Here is an 18,295-nt window from a genome sequence, read left to right as displayed (position 1 = left end):
AGCACTTTAGAAAATCTGATATTGATTTGATATTATTTCTGAAAGGACACAAGAAAATACCGAAGATGCTGTCTCACCAAGAGAGAAAGAACACAATCAGTGTGACCTAGAGAAGCCTGGATGAGAATATCTGCTCCTGCTGAACTAGGGTCATATTTTAAGATACAAAAAGAAGAAGGGGGGGAAAAGGGGGGAGGGGTAAGAAGGGAAGAAGAGAAAAAGGGTTTCAAGCTATCAGATGCTTTTTGACTTGAAGCTCAGAGTGTTTGCTCGTTTAACATGGGTAGGGAAACTCCTCCTGCTGTAGTATATTAACCCTACTTTTGACCTCTAATCGATGTCTTTTCAATGTATAGGATCTTCATAATAAAGATAACATGAGAGCATATGTGTGTGAAAGCGTATCTACCACTAACCGTAAATTCGAGCCTTGCATTTTTCTTTGTAACATGTCAATATTTGTGACACTAACTAAACATATTTTATTCATTTGACAAGGACTGTTACATTATATTGAAAACTTTTGTTTCAATGTCACCACCTCCCCATTTTGACTGATGGCGAGCTAGTTTTGTTAAAAAGCACGGGGTGATAGCGTATGCTTCAGTGAACTTTCCCTCCTCTCAGCACCAGAGACAAAAACCTGCAGCTCTGCTCTGTGCTGGCAGCCATCTGGCCAGCTTTCTCTCAATGCCTGCCCCACACCACACTGCAGGCAAAATTTCAGGGCTCTAGAGCTCTGTGGAGCTATTCATGACATACCAATTTCACATTTTCTGCTTGTACGCTTGCAACAATAAATGCTAATGAGGACTATGAATGACATTTTTAAAGACAATAAAAAGGTCTCCAAATCCCTTGCATATGGAGACACTATTTTCTAAACTTCACCTTCTGTTAGCGAGCCATTACGCTCTGAAGGAAAAAAATAACCTAAGGAGAACAATGAGATGATCAAAGCATAGCCAAGTCCTTAAGAATTCCAAAGAAAACCATGTTTGCAAATCTAGCTTAATGACAGACAGATTTTATGCTGATGTACAGCAATAACACTTGAGCACAGTAACTCCTTTTTTGATAACACTACTTCTCATCAGGGGGCTCAAAAACTTGGGGGGAGAAGAGAGGGAAGCCAGAGCAAATCCTCACTTTCACTGACCACATATAGTCCCCACAAGCCACAGACTTGGATTTAGCAATTACTAATCTCTAGATGAGTCCAAGAATACTCTAAATGAGCCCAAGAATAAACTGTTATTACTAATGGATTTGGAATGCTACATTCTCATAGAGATCACTGTACTGACCAAGTGTGGCCAAGACAAATATCAAAATTATATTTTATTTCCCCAAATCTGCCTGTAGTGTTATTGCTACCCCCAAAAAAAAAAAAAAAAGTTGCCTTTACTCTGAGTAATGTCTTTTATATTTAATTACAGACAGCTTTCCCTTATTAGGAAGATTAAAAACACTTTCAGGAAAATCCACCAGGTGGAGCAAATACACAGCAATACAAACCATTTATTTATGCTTGTACTGCCATTTTCAACGGGGGGGGGAGGTTTATATGCAAATATTCTTACCTCTTGACCTCCCTTCTTCACCCTTTTGTGATGCATTGATCAACTTGTACTTTTTTACATTTTTAATGGCACAAAAGCTTCATTCAAAGGGGCCTTCATACAAAGCTATTGTTTCTGATGAGCTCAATATTGATTTGCAAACCACAACAGTCATCAGATATATAAGGGAAATTAAAGAATAGTATTCTTCAACACACATATTCAACAATATAAGGGTAAGACTGTGCTTGTAAAACAAATTGACAAGTACTCAGAAAACAAAGCTTAGTCTAACATCAGGTAGCAAAATCTTTGCACTGGCCTCCACTGTAATGGGCTGGAAATATGGCTGTTCACGTCTGGTTCTGTGTTTATACACACAGTAGTGCTGGTGACATCACAGCAGTACCCTTGTATGGTATGTTGGTGTTTACTATTAATGCCTTTATTTGAGTATGACATCCATGAACTACTGAATAATTTCAAGAGGGCAAGTGAATGAGGGCTGTAAATAAATATTTCAGCATATCTAGGACAGCTAAGCATTATTTCCCCACTTAAATTATTTGCTTTCCAGAGCCAGGTGAGAAAGCCACCTCATCATCAAGTATTTTTACTTTCCCTGATGAATGAGGAGGTCCTAATAGTACAGAGGCATAGGGACACATTTTTACATGAAGAGAACTGAGTCCTAACAGAACAGTGATTCTTTCTTTTATGGACAATTCTTCTCAAAATTATAATAGAACAATCCACTGGCAGACCCTGTAATTGCTAAAACAGCAAAGCAATACTACCAAGTGAACTGCTCTAATGCAGTTCAGCATCTGGAAACAGAGCCGAATCAGTACACAGACTCATTCAACCCTCGATGATGGAAAAGCATTATAGTTGTAGGTGACAAAGAGAAGGTTTTCTTTCCATTGTCTCCTTAGGTTAGACCTTCCAACACCTTTCTCTCTCTTCCATTCAGTCCCCTCTGCCATCACATCTGCTCCTAAGTTCCTGGGACCATCTCCTCACTCTGCTGCACATCTCCCTTCTCCAATTCACCACATGACCTGTTCTCTGTTCCATCTGCCTTGGACATTCATCCTCTCCCACCTCTGTTAGCCCTGAAAGCTAGAAGTTGTTCCAGGATTTGAAACTGGGAGCATTATCATAAAATATTATCCACAATTAACACATAAACAAAATTGCAACAATCAGCACTCTATCGCTGAGGGACAAACACTGTACCAGTTAGGTTTCCACTACAAAACTAAGCCAGAATGGGATCCACTTAATGCGCAATCAGAGGAACACAACACGCTTCCTGGAAGCACAATGTGTTGACCTACTCTTTGTGTTTCTAATCTGACTCAGATGAATTCTATCAGAGCTAAGGAAAATTAACATACAAAATCTTTGTTTCTTTAGGAACTGAGAGGAGCCTTGAGAAGACAGGCCTTTAAATGCATTTTCTTTTTACCTTGCTGTGTTGTACTACACATGGTGCTTCATTGTAGCCATTCAGAAGAGAAGCAGGAGAAGAATGCAGAGGTGATTATGAAGTATAATTTCATATCAAGAGCAAATTACATCACTTCATACTAGGAGAACATCTGCAAAAAGCAGCAGTAAGTGTTTGGGCACAATGCAAGGTGTCAATTTTAATAAAGCCCAAACCATTGGGAACCATTATCAACAAAAACTTTCCTTAAGCAAGATTGTCACAGCAGAGACTTGAAGCGATGGCCAAGATAAATATTTTTCAAGCAAATGCTGACTTAAAACCATTATGTCTGAGGCATTTTTGAGTGGCAACCATGGTCTAAGGGCTATAATTTTCTGCCATTTTCAAAGAGGCACTAGACACTCGATGGGTAGGAGGAAAGACAATGTGATGGTTGTCATTACCACATGCCCAAGAAGAACTTTCATTTAATGTGCTGCTGGTTGAGGTGGGCAATGGTTGGCTACAGGTCATGGACAGTTCAAGCACATCTGGTTATGTGTTTATACACACAGTAGTGCTGGTGGCATCACAGCAGTACCATTGTACAGTAGGTTGGTGTTTACTATTAATGTCTTTATTTTAGTATGACATCTGTCATCTACTGAGTAATTTCAAGACGGCAAGTGAATTTCATCCTATAGATACAAGCAATGCTTATTTAAATTACTTTTTTTTTACATTATGACAGGATAAAGATATTTAAAACTACATGTCTAAATAACCCACTCTTACTTAAAGGCACCTTTACACCAGAGTAGCCTAAGAAGTTCATAATAAAGAAAGAGGTCTGATTCTAAAGGTGAAGGATTATGTACATATTTAAGAGTTCATTATCAATCTGATAACACTGTAACAGCTCTTTTGTTGCACCATCCCCTCCAAATCCTTCTCAGATAGAGGATTAGTGGCACAATAGATGTCAATGACTCTTTTGGTTCCACTGCTCTGTTGCTGGACTCCCAACTGCTTATGTGCACTGAAGGCGCTCTCTCTCAATGAAGGGTCCTCACAACCCTTGCCTGTCCGATATCTGTATGAAAGAAGAAATGTATGCCTTTAAATCTGTATTGCAAATTCCTAATGAAATATTAGCAGGAAAAATCTATGTTACTGCTTGAAAGATTTCAATCTCATCTACTAAGTACCCAAAATCCCTAGCCTGTGAGTATGTTATCCAAGACTGCTGCCATAGCTGTACAGACTGGATTGAGAGCTTTCAGCATGAAAGAAAATGAAACCTTCGTTAATTTTCAGCTCTCCTTCTCTACTCCTACAACCACAAATATCTTTACTGGAACAGCTTCTGCCCACAATAATAAAAGGCAACAGTCACATGCTACACTCATTTTTGCTGGAAAGCCTTATTAATTATGTTCCCTCTCTCTACTACTTGTACCTGGTGATCTTACTTCTGCCAGTACAACTACTAACACCACTATGCTATAAACTCTAGTATTAAAATTGTACAAATAACAGTAACATTCTTCATTTATCATTCACAAACACACATACACACACACACACAAACCCAAACAAACCTCCAAACACCTATTCAAGGCCTTTGCCTAAATTAACATTCAATATCTTTCAGCTGTAACCATCAGCTTTACATCCCAAGGAACACTTCCAATCTACTGACTGCAAACCTGAGTGATGCAGAGAGACCTGTCTGCACCTTCAGCCTGTTGAGTGACCTCAATAAGCAGCAGCTACGAGAAGCAAGGGCTATAACTGACCCTATCCCAACACTTAAAATTGAACACCAAAGTGGACATCTAAGAAAAGCACATGAATAATGAGAATGGCAGGGCTGATAGCTGACACTACTGTTTAATGGGCCATGCCAGAAACAAACACTGCCTTGGCTTGAATCCATGGGATGAAGAAAAATAATCTTGCCAAGCACACAAAAAAAAATGCCATTTTCAAAAGTTTAATTGCTGCATAGCGCTAACTACTCCTCAATTTGCTCCTCAGAAGACTTATCTCTGAAAATAAAACAGGTCAAGCAAGGGGAGGTGGAATAAAGTAAAAGAAAAAAGGTACAAATTCAGAAGCAAAAGGGTTAACAGGTTTTGTTTTAGTCGGTATTATACCAATGCCAAAATTACAAGGGAAAGACTAAAAAGCGCCAATTTTTTTTATTATTATTATTCTTTAAAAGAAAAAAGTCAAGCCTATCTGTCACAGGGTTGTCCGGGCTGGAAGAACCGGCAGGAACCTCAAATTCCTGACCAAACCCTCTTCCACACAATGCCTCCTGAATGGAAGGAACCGAGGCCCGGCAGAGATAGCCCGCTGTCAGGAACCGGCCCTGACGTTTGCGGACAGACAGGGCTGGCCTCGCAGGATGTCAGAGCAGCAAACTGCTGTTCGAGATACTGGGTTTTCACACACTCCCAGCCTGGATGTTTTGCTCTTCAGGTAATTAAACAAGGAAACAGGGTTGATGTGTACGAGTCTGACCCCTGCGCCGCGGCTCCGCGGTTCTGCACATCAACTTCCGCACCAACCACCCCGAGCATCAGCAGAGTCTTCTACTGCTGCTCTGTTTCTCCTGGCACCAGGCTCTAAAACAAATCCTCCTGGAAATATCTGCAGCGATTCCTTTCCCCACCCCTAACTCGCCCCATTTAAGAAGGGTTAAATTATTTGTTCTGTTCCTCACACCTTGCTGCTTTCTCACAAAAAGAAGGAAAAAATTAAAGAAATGTGTACTTCTGGGTAGCTGTTCTTCAGCCAGCCATTCAAAATATTAAATTTATCAGGGGAGGGGACGAACAGACAGAAAAATGAGGCAAGGAATTCCCAAATTAATGTTTAGTTTAAGGTCATTACTCAAAATGAAAAAGATTCTGAAAAGTCTTCCCAATTCATCCAATCAACTGCCAGACATTCCCTTATTTAGAAATGAAGTTATTCTGATTTAAGCATTATTGAAGACTCTTTGTCTTACAAGAGGACATAAATCATAGAAGCAGGCATAAGAAAAACAGACCAGCGTTTTCTCTTTTTTTCCAAATTTACAAAATGGGAAAAGGCAGGTGTTACCACCTATACTTGGTGAAAACCCTACATAGGGCTGCTCTGTGACTGACCTAGTTCCTATGCTCTTTAGAGGCTATTTAAACAAAAATGATTTTTAAAAAAGGCAACACATCACTATTTCTTTCTGAAAAATCCACAGAATAGAATATTGGCTGAAAAGAGAAGAGCTCAGAAGAAAGAGGAGTACAAAAGCATGCCTGCTTGTCTGTGTTCAACACAAAGAACATTAAATGAAAACAACTGGCACGCTGCCAAATTCCTATACAGGCAAAGAGATTCAAATAAATTGATTTCACGCATCACACTGACCTGGGATCAGTGAGCGGTGGTACAATACACTTTCTGCTCCATGTGGGGCAAAGCCCATTAACATTATCAGAGCCACAATACATTCGGGGGGGAGGAGAAGGGAGGGGGCAGGGGGACACAGAGAAGGAACCCCAACTCTGCAAACTCAGGGGGAAAAAATCATTTCGGAAAATCATTTTGGAGTGCTTGGTTTCAGTTTACTAATATCATAGTGCAAGAGCTCGTCCTCTGCTCACCTCAAAGGCTTCAAAGATCCGTACTTTCAAATGAAAATAAATACTAGGGTCACACACCCCCCCCTACATTCTACTTTTAACACAGTTGTTCTGAAACTCAGTTATTCTCTGTAAATTTCCTCCCTTTCCCATCCGCTAGCATTTTATATAGATTATGGGTTATTTTCTTTGTACTTCAAAACCTGGATTCTTGCCCAGGACACTCTTACTGGTTCAGAAAGTAAGCTGGAGAAATCGCCCACTGCTCTTAACTTGCCCAAATCAACCTGACCTATGGAGAAAAATGCCTTATTTGCAAGGTAGCAACGAGTAGGGCAGTGGTTCCCTTTGCAGAGTCACCCATACACACTCTCTCACGCCAGAGAACTCTCTCCAAACCAGCTATTTCAAATTTCACTTTCTGATGAGGTGTGAACTAACACTGTGAAGTAACCCATGTGTGCCATGGAGTCTCTGCTTGTCATCCAGGCTTTGGTTTTTATTAAGCTCTCTCACTCTCCAATCGAAGAGCAATGCCAGCAAGCCACAGGTGTGCACCATATGAACACATGAAAATCTGACTGTAAGGACAATTTGCTGTGTATAATACACTTGTCGTCCCCTTTTGCATCTGTGGTATGTTAGAAGGGGGGTTTATTATTTCCATTCCACTCTTTAAGATACACTGGTAAGCAAGCAATTGTTTTGAAGATAAAAAAGGAAACCAAGAAAAGACGTCTTTGAAACAGCAAAACAAAGATGAGGATGCTTGAATGGGGTCACATCAGCAGAGGTAGTCAGTGCTACTAGAGGTTGTTACTTCAAGGAGGCAACACATTCAGAACACCTTTTATTTTGCCTTTTATTCCATTTTGGTTTGAAATAGCAAGTCAAATCTTGGTCACAGCAAAATCCTTATTAAGTTAAGCTGTAACAGTATTGGCTCCACCCCAAATCACTCATTCAAATTAAAAAAAAAAAAACCTCCTTGAAAATGTGGAGCTTCTTGAGTCATTTAAGACTCATATTTTTGAGCATGTGACAAACAAATACATCCAGATGTAGGTACCTTATCCAGTCACCTCAATTCAAGTGAATGTCAAAATGGGAATGCCCAAAGATCTAACAACAGTTCATCCCCACTGATCACTCTCTAAGAGCAACAAAGCAGCTTTGGATTCTTCATTACCACAGTGAAAACGATATAGTATCACTGTACCCACGTGATACAGGCACAACGACGAATAAGAGAGGTAAGGTGCTATTCCCTCCCATTCATCAATACTTCAGTAGTACCATCAGATCATTTGGCTTTATAAAGATGAAGTGAATTTTAATCATATTAATTCCCTTTCTATAAAAATGAATGGTATTACAAAGCAAGCCCTTTTCCCAAATTTCCATTATCCTGCACATGCTCTGACAGGAATAAACCACAATAAGCTTCCCATCAGTATGCCGGCACTGCATGCTTCAGGCATGACATCTTTAGTTTTACATTTATTTATTTTTAAAATCCTTTATGAAGACCCATATGGCAAAAGAAACCAACCAACAACCACCTGTACGGGGTACACTTGCACTTTGAAAAATAGACTGCAGATAGTAAAAAGGAGAGTTAGTCAGAAGCTACACAATGCTAAATTAGCAAACTAAAAACGCAAGAAGAAATCCTGCTAAGATTATTCATTCTCTTCCAATGCTGCCTGAGTACAGGAAGGTCCCAGAGAAGCATTTACTTGTTTTAAATTGAGCTAGGAACTTGAATTAGAATGCAAATTCATTTTTAATAGGATTTAATTTTTTGAAAGTATGTTTACACTGGTGTACAAAACCCCGGGCCCAGCCCCTTGCCACAGGGGATGAGCAGAGACTCCCGCTGGTGCTTTCAGCTGTTCTTCGTCTGTCTGTGCACACCCACAGACAGAGCAGCATGGGCCACAGTGTCTCAGGTGGGAAAATAAGTGGTATCATCAAGGCTTAGCTACCTTTAAAACTAACCAGAGCATAGCCTAGAGTACTCAGACACTGTTCACCTTATTCTGGTATCATACTCTATCAAAGTTATGTCAGGTGATATGGTCCAACACCAAGAAAGAAGGTTATCCAAGTGTTGGAAAGCACTTAAAATCAGCTTAGCAGTTTCCTGCCATCCAGACACACCATTTTAGGAGAAAAAATGTAGTTACAGTAAAGATAGGAATGATAGTCATGCATTATCTAGACATTTTGTCCTACGATAGCAGATTTACTTTTCCAGTTTGGTAAAAATCTTTACACACAAGAAGTAGAAATATCCATTCTCAAAATCATCTCAATCAAATTTATTACAGATTCCAATGCAATGAGTTTACCAGAGGCCTCCACTAAATTACAAACAAGCATTATGCCAATGTGATTACAACTGTCCCTTAACCTGGTTGCAAATACTGTTCCACCTCACAGTTCAGGAAACTGAACTTCATTATTTCCGCAACCCATCCAATAATATTTACATGACATATAAAGAGCAACCATGTCATCAAAACAACAAAAAGAACCCAACAGTTAAAATTTCACATATACCTATTTAAGATGTTGGAAAAGTCATCACTGATGGGTATTATTGGCATTGATGTACTCTTTCTTAGTGATATTAAAACAAAGGCAGCACCTTCATTGATTTAGGTAGACTTTTTGGAGGCTAAAAGTAAAGATTTCTTTTTTAATTACAGTTTACAAGGCAAGGTACAATCATTAAAAATAACTTCTAAAAGGTATGCACATAATAGAATCAAATATTTTTCTGTTCCTTACCTTGACAAAATTCAAAGTTCCCTTTTTTCCGGCAGTCACCTATCACTAAACTCAGTGCTCTCCAAGTGTTTCTTTTGACAGATATCATTCTCCACCAATCGCTCTGCTAATTTCCTCTTTCCTTTTCTGACTGGGACAGATATTATGTTCACCAGCTCAGAGATCAATCTTTTCTATTGACAACAACAAATGAAAAAAAAAAAAAAAGGCATATATCACAGCCAGTTTGAAGCACCACACCCCTTCATTTGCATTATAATAGTAGTCTTTTAAATAAAAAGGGAAGACAGAAACATTATCATTCTAAACCAATCAACCACATTTTCGTAGCTAATATAAGGCAGCACTTTAAAACTGCATCAATTCTTCGACAAAGGCTGTTTCACAACTTGCTCTGTTAAAAAAGTTGATACACAGAAGGCAACAAACTAACGACAGCCTATATTATACCTATTAGTCAATTCTATAAAAATGCTTGGTTTTAAATACATTTACATAATGTAAAATATTTTATACTTTACCTGGTTCAACAGAAGCTCTAGAGAATAATTTATTAAATGAACATGGTTACTAAAAAGGGAGACCTTCCAGTTTAGACATTGCTATACTGATTTGTACTTGTAAGTCATAACAGCAAACACATTTAAACAAAGAAACGCAGATCAAAAAGCTATTGATATATTTACAAATCATCCTCACACTTTTGAAAAGACAATTTCCCTCCCACTCCAGCACCTACACAAACTGTTTATTTGGGTTACACAAATACTCTGTCATTTGTATGAGTCTGTATTACAGTGCTGTCAGTTTTTCCAAGACATTAATATGCTTTTCAGGGGTTCATAATTATGTCAAGACAGAAAGGTTTTCAGAGCCAGGCACACACAGTTATGTACATGCTTCAGTCTGCAACCACTACTCAGGTATTTCGGGACATTAAGTTAAGCATGCATAAGGAGTTGCCGCAGCTGCATGCACAAAACCCAGCTCAGCCCTTTCCTGGACTAGATCTTTCTGCAAAAAAATGCATCGCCCAAGGGCATTTGCAAAAGAGCACTTGTGTTTGTGCTAGAAATTGCAATCTATCCCAAAAACAAGCACCCTTCCCAAACCAAAACAAACCTTCCCAAGTTAAGGTTACAGAACAAAGAAGTTCACCAAAGTCAGTCCTGTCCTTTCCAGTGGCCCGAAGCCCTGACAGAAGCCAAAATTCCACTGATTTTAGTGAAAACAAGTGGCAAGGATTGCAGGACTCTACTAGGAATTTGGCAACTGTGGAGCTTTCAGTGTGACACAACTGCCTCTGGTATTTGGAAAATAATCTCCAAAATGTGGTTAGGACTCCTCAACTTGCGTACAGTAACTACTTTTCTAAAATTATTTTTATTTAGTATAAAATCCTCAACTTGTCATAATGTTCTTACACAGGCAACAAATTTACCTTTCAGTTGTGCCTTAACATGAACTGTGTACTTTTCAACTGCCCAGACTTTTGCATAACACTTTACGTTTCCATAAATACATACAATTCTCTGAATTGTTATGGTTTCATCTGATTTTTAAGGCAATAAACTCATACCACTACCAAAACTGAAAAATCCTTCACTGACCAAGTGGCCCTATTAATTTCACTGAAATCATTTAAACATTAAGTTTTCTACCAAGTGACACACAAGCACAATCTGGCTGAAATACAGTCTTACAGTGGAACATTAAATTAACATCATATTTTGGATTCAGAATTACACACAGCAGCCATCTCTAAAGACGTATTCACATTTTGCTAACCTTTACTAATTTGGCCACTAGAAACAATTATGATCAAATACATTAAATTATGTAACATATAACAATTCAATATTTGTGTCTGCTGAATAGCATACTCCTTTTTCATGGCTGGTGAAAGACTTAAAATGTAAAAAAAATCTGACTCCAAAAAAAAGTACCCATCTGTCATCCACTTTACAATGAAGACATCACTTCAACTTACTACTCTTTCTTTGTTTCAGACCCATGTTCATTTTTTCTATATGCCACGTTTGCAAAAGTGATGGATGCATTCTGCTATACCCATTCTACACTAATCTTCTTTCTTAAATATATTTTTGCTTCCTGAATTGTAAACTGCTGCTGTTGTTCAAATGTGCATACAAAATTGTCCAGTATCTGAACTTCACTGAAAGCAGAATGCCTCAAACAATTTGTAGTCTTACAAGTGTTATAAAAAAGGATCAACATGTTGTATTACCATGGAAATTTTGAAAAACATACTTTCCCAAACAAATATTACTTTTTCTCAATGGTATGAAGTAATGAAAACCACATGTGTAAATCTGCGATCCGTGCAGTAGTTCAAGCTGCAGCTAATAGAAAATACAGAGAGTGAACTCTGCCATATAAAGGATTCTTGTTACAGAAATATAATGTGAAAACCAGATGCAGACAGAAAACCTTAATCACAGATGGGAATGTAATCACTGGCATACAGAATACTTTTTTGATCAATCTCAACCATATGAGAAATGTATTTATTTTCTAAGGAATGCAATAACTCTAGAGAGTCTTCTATTTGAATTCAGTTAACCTCATATTCACAGTGCTTTTATCTTATATGTGGAGAGAAGGGGGATAAAACCCGAGCCAAGATTTTTAGAAGAGCCATTGGCTCTGGCAAATCATTCTTGTATCAGCTTATCTTTCAAGGAATTAATAGGATGTAAAGACTACAAATATGAGGATCAGCCTCAAAAGAAATCATTCATTATTGTACTTCCTAGTTACTGCCAGAAATCCCTTCATCACCTAGGCACTTCTCCACTTAAATTTTTCCTTTAATATGTGGTTCTTCAGAAATACAACACTAAGAGCAGCACACTGTCACAAAGTTCTGCAACTCGGAACCTGAGCAAAGAATCTCCCTTTATAAAAGCTGAAGAGTCATCAGTTTAAAACTAAGTTTACTCAGGGTTTCCTTCTAGCTGCTGGAAGTCTTTTCTAATGTCCTCCACCCACACCACTCCTGGGGGTCAGCAGGAAACTAAGGACCACTGCACACCACAGCTATGCAGATACATCAAATGTCTAAACAGCAGACTGCCTTCTACCAGCTATCCAGACCAAGGTAGGACCAAGATAACAGTTTTCATTGCTGGTGACATTTAAGTTCAGCTTTTAAGAAATGGAAGCACCACAGTAGAAGTAAATGCATCATCACATAAAACATGGACTATTACATCAAACTGCAATATGCTAAAAGAAAAAAACAAAGACAAACGCCCAACCAAAACCAAAAAAACCAAATTTTGCCAGAAAATAAAACTTAAGAAGGAAGAGGCATTCAGAGATGACAAGCCTTCAGCCTCTTGGTACCAGCAGTGGCTGGCTGTTTACTTCCTGGAAGTCCCTGATCCCTGCTGCACCCACCTCCTGGAGATACCCAGTCTACCCAAGAATAAACAGCACTGCCTAATTGTCACAGTTCACAATCAAGCTTATTAAGGTAACCTAAAGTTGGTCCTAATTTATTTTAATAGTACTAAATAACATAAACCACAATTACTTGGTAGCTGTTACACAGGCAGGGAGAAGGAGTGACAAAAGCCTTTGATAGGCATAAGGTAGGCAGATTCTCCTCTCTCTTACCCTCTTAGAGCCTGTAAGTCCCATTACCACCATCTCATTTTAAGTATCTGCAGTTAAGAGGACACAGTCACTTCACTACCCTAACACAAGATTCCTGGCAATGGTTCATCACAGGCGGTTCATCAGACTAATTCTGCTGAAGTTCCTGTAAAGGTGCTTCCTTAATTGAATTACCTAGCCTGTAATGCTAGGTGAAATTTGAAGTTCATAACTTGTTTTCTCCCTCACATGTTGGACATGTGACAAGAGGGTACAGGCTTAAGCTCTGCCAGTGGAGATTTAGGTTGGATGTTAGAAAGTAGTTCTTTACAGAGAGTGTGATCAGGCACTGGAATGGCCTGCCCAGAGAGGTGGTGGATTCACTGTCCCTGGAGGTTTTTTAAGATGAGGCTGGATGTGGTACTGAGTGCCATGATCTAGTAATTACAGTGGGGTTGGATCAAGGGTTGGACTTGATGATCTCAGAGGTCTCTTCCAACGCAGTTGATTCTATGCTTCTATGTTAACAACTACCAAACCATCTGATGAAAATACTTTGATTCCACCACTGACACAAAAGGTTTTTTTTAGCATCTTGTCTCTTCTGCCATTTAACTTTAAATTTTTGAGACTGCAGCACTGATAGATTGAAATCAACATTTAACACTTAAGTAATATGGGCTGAATACGCTTGTCTTATTTCTAAACAAGCATGCCTAAATTAATAATAAACTTTGGCCAGATATATATTTTCATTTGCATGTTTTTCATATAGCATCATCATCATGTGTGTAGAGTGCTAAAAATGGAGTGAAATCTTCCAGCTGTAAAACAGTTCCACGTGACATAACAGAGAGGGATTCTGAAAACTCCTGCTTCGTGTCATGTGCGAGTGTGTATGACTCTGTCTTTTTTTTTTTCCTCTTCTCTCATCTAATTTCATCTGTGAGAGACTGTCCCTAGAGGACAAGAGAAGAGAGACCCAATTATATCGAGCGGTTGGTTTCTCCAAAATGAAGGCATCTGTTCCATGCCAACGACTTCCACATGGAAGAAAAACAGAACTTTGAAGGCATCTGTGTTCATGGTTGACAGTTGCAGATCTTAGGGTCTACTATAATTGCCCAGCTGCAAACATGATTTAGTTGCTGCTGTTGTCAGCTGATCTCCTTGCACTGAAAAGGGAGCTTAAATAGCAAATAGCTGGATAAAAATTAGATATTCTTCCACAATACTGACACCTTTTCCCTTCTGAAGGAGGTATTTTTCCTGGTACAATGGGATTGATGGAAGTAAATTTCAAAGTAGTTTTTAAATTAACATTTTACAAAATACTCTGCTTTTAAATGCTACTCTTTAAATAATGCACCAGTTCAAGCACAATGTATTTATCTGTTAGTACCTCAGGCTGGTATTTTTTAAGAGGGATTCAGAAACCAGTAAGATTCACCAGCCACATAATCCTGCAGCACACCTTCTTTAGGCAAGTAGTCTCAGTAAAACCAAGAGCACACCTCAGCTCAGAGTTTTCAACCCAAATGCATATGGCATATAAATAACTAGTATGATATTTATTACTCAACTCAAGTCACTTCCAACATGAATGGATACTTTCCAAAACACACTTCAAAGAAACATTACTGGTAGTTCAAAACCTGGCTTACAGCACTGGGTGTGACACTTGCAGTGAGATACTCAGCAACGCTGTGCACCTGCACTGCTAAAAAAAAAATCAAGCAAGCTGTTAAGGAGAAGCTCATCCAAAGTAGCAAGACCCTAACTGATTTTCAAAAGCACGGCACTGAGTGCCACTTAGGGATCCCAGACTATTCCTGCTGCAGTTGCAACAAAGAGAATTAAAACTGGCCTAAGCAGAAAATGCACTTACATTCCTTACCCACGACTCACCAGATAAAAGTGGACCATAGATTCCAGAAATACTTCATGCACCTCCTGAGTTTTAGTAGTTTTCTTACCTAGGATTTGTATCAATAGCTTTAAAGAAGGAAGAAACTGTATTATAGGGAAATACTTTTTTTTTTTTAAATAGAATTTTTTGTTATTCTGCTGGATTCCAGCTGCAATCCCAGACATACTCTGCAGCAACAGGCATTCAGCCCTCCCAGCCAGGTAGCCACACAGCTTAGGAAGGATGGTAAGGATTCCCAGCCGTTTCCCTTGCCTGGCACATGCCTCAAATCATTATGAATGCCTGAAGTAGTGAACCTGGAGGGACACAGCAGACCTGACACTTCCTGACCACTTCTAAATTACCTCCAGGAAGGACAAGAGTTGGGAGTGAGGACAATTAACACAGCCACCTGCTTCCTGTGACCTCCTAGGGGGCAGACACAACCACTGATGATTAGCTCTGGCAATGTCACTGAGGTCCTGCCCATCCTTCTCTTCCCAGAGAAGTTATGGAATAATAAAAACAATAGTGGCCAATAATAGCCCTGTAAAAGATGGTCAAATTTAGGCCTGGACTTACAAAAAAACCAAAGAAATTTAACATCAAAACCTGCTCACGTGAAGAGGATGGGACAAATAAATCTCAGAATGTGAAAGGAAAATTCTACATTGATTCCCTCCTTAAAACTGCTGTAGCTGTTATTTACTGTAGCTGTGCACTTCTCTGGAAAATCTGGAGCAGGTAGCTGGCTTAAACACAGTTTAAAACAGCTCCTGGGATACATAAGTTGAGAAGAATCCTGGCCCCATGGGCTCAACAGAAATCTCTGAGAGTATTATTACGGAAGCAATAGGCTTTCTCTCTCCTCTATATGGAAGTCTCATCAGGTAAGTCTGTGATTTACAATTCAAAAAGAATGCCTTGCTTTACATTAAGAACTAAGCTAACCCACTTTCTTAGGGACATATCTGAATCTAAGTCTCAGAATCAATCCAACAAAGTATCGTCAAGATCACAAATATGAGATGGGAGCACAGACAACCTGACAGTCCCAACCCCCACACTGGCATTTCAGGGAACACTGATCTTCAGTGAGAATTGGGCATGTGAATACCATGGAAATTCTCAGCTCCAGTATTTTAATGCAATGTTTATAATCTCTGCTGATCCACAGAGTTGCATTAATTTATCACGGTGCACATAAATGCATATAACATTCAGAAACTATGTTAGGTTATTCAGTTCAGTAGGATGTTCACACCTGCAGCATGCTTTTATACAGGTTGCAGCCTGCCTTTCCAGCATTAAGTGGTTTGCCATCAAGCTTTAAAAATAATAAATAGTACAGTCATGAAACAGCTTTTGCTTAATGGTTCCTAGAACTCAGTGACTTCACTCACTAAAACACTTTCTATAATATTAACCTTTAATACTTTTAGCAATGTCACCATTAAAATAAAATAAAAAATCACCCTGGCACTACCATCCATTGATGGCAAACCTGCAGATGCCATTATCCCGACATTTGTTGGCAGCTTTGCCTGGCACCCTTAGGCTTTAATGGCTCTGGCAAAAAAACCCACCTGGATGTCACTGAAAACACTTCTTTGGAGCACTCTTCCCAAACATCCTTTGCAGTGTATCATTCTGTATCCTTTGTTGCACCCTAATCATCCCATTTTCTGGCAATAGCCTCACTCGCCCTCGCTGTCAAAGCCTGAGCTGGTCTAGGGGAGTTCTCTTCCTGAACTTATCTAATGTACACGTGATTCAATATTACAATGAATATTCCAAGAGGATTTTGAGACAATGTCTTTGCTGCTCAGGTTGGGTGTTCACTCATATCCCAGCTTTAAAATTTATTCTATTATATCCTAGTAACTCAACATGACCAAACCAATGGCCAGCAAAGCACATGCGCTTTGATGTAATTTGATGCTTCATTAGAGAGTTGGTTAAACCTTGTGGTTATCAGAAGGCCACACAAATTTACTCAACGTGCCACACAAGCTGTCATGACAGCATGCAGAACCAGCATCCTGATCCTGCCATTGCAAAAATAAATGAAATGAAAGCCAGAAAATGTATTCTGAAAAAGAAGAAATTATGGAAAAAAGTGGTGACATGGGGGCTGAACTGGGGTTTTTTGCCCAAGCTACTTAAAATGACACCTGGGCCAGAACCATAAAGGGTACCTGTGTGGTCACCATCAGAAACCAAAAACTGTAGAGAGTAGGTCTCCAAATAAAAGGCACCATAAAAATGGCCAGTGGTAATGCTTACTACTTATGCAAACTGCATCTTAACGCCCAACATGGCAGACACACATAAGCCTCCTAAAGCTTCAGAAGTAACTACAGTCTAGTACAATCTGTAATGGTCATACAACAATCACACCAGGAACTTCTCAAAATTCCTGAGGTTTACTCTCTGTATCAACTTGACGTTTGATAAATGATACCTTTTTTACTACACGCCACTGCCTGCCACCATGTGCATATTAATTCCACTCCACTAGGTGGAGTCTTCTGTCTTTCCAGACTGCAACCTAATTTCCAAAAGAACATATTATCTATTCTCCATGAACTTTACATATTTACTTTACTGTAAGCACTAGAGTCTACCAATCTTGATAGATATGAAAGTGGCAATGAATCAAATGCCTTCTGAAATGATTGAAGAAATCACGAACTATCCCATGAAGATCCCACATCAGCATGTTGTAATATGACATCATTCAGGAACACTGTAGCTGTACAGTTCTGTAACACAACTGTACTTTTATGAATACTACATTCAATAAATAATACTGAGTAAAAAAGGTATCCCTTAAATAAGTCACCGTTTCACACATGTCCAAAAACTACATACAAACAAAACTAAGTTGCAGAACTTCTATTAGATTCTTTGTGTGTATTCTGAAATATTTTGAATATCTAAGATGTCCTTCCTTTCCAGGCATTCCAAACTGTGTTACAGAAAATGAGAGGGAACATTAAGGTATTTCTTTCCATATTCGCATTTCCACTCACAACCACTGGCATTAAATACGGCAATTATTCAATAGGAACAGCAAAACTCCACACAGCATTTTTGGCAAAGAATAAGAAAAACAGAGCACTCCCATGAATGTGTTCAGAACATTTAGATAAGGAAATCTGGATACCTTGCATCCAGCTATAATCTCTCTTTTGGGGCTGGACTCCACCCCAACCTCTGTGAAAAGTACCAGAAAATCCCACGACCAGACAAAAAAGCTCCTTGATTTAAAAACTCTTCAGGTAGACAAGTATCTCCACAGTATCTCTGAGACAGAGCATTTGCTCAGCAATAC

The 18,295-nt window shown here is 39.0% G+C and overlaps 1 protein-coding gene across 3 annotated transcripts in view; it reads right to left on the bottom strand.

Moving 5' to 3' along the window:
• Positions 1-18,295, bottom strand: part of RUNX1T1 (RUNX1 partner transcriptional co-repressor 1) — a 113,471-nt gene that overhangs the window by 83,656 nt on the left and 11,520 nt on the right. The window contains exon 2 of one of the 3 annotated variants that reach the window (XM_050310979.1): positions 9,429-9,601. The exons of the other annotated variants lie outside the window; for them this stretch is intronic. Coding sequence (XP_050166936.1) covers positions 9,429-9,516 — 88 coding nt within the window. The 5' untranslated portion in view covers positions 9,517-9,601. The remainder of the gene's footprint in view (positions 1-9,428; positions 9,602-18,295) is intronic. 3 annotated transcript variants of the gene reach the window in all.

This window comes from Myiozetetes cayanensis, unplaced genomic scaffold (assembly GCF_022539395.1).
Source record: "Myiozetetes cayanensis isolate MyiCay16 unplaced genomic scaffold, myiCay2020 scf1, whole genome shotgun sequence".
NCBI classification, from domain to species: Eukaryota; Metazoa; Chordata; class Aves; order Passeriformes; family Tyrannidae; genus Myiozetetes; species Myiozetetes cayanensis.
Note: the sequence above shows the minus strand (reverse complement) of the source record. Positions and strands in the feature narration are given on the sequence as shown.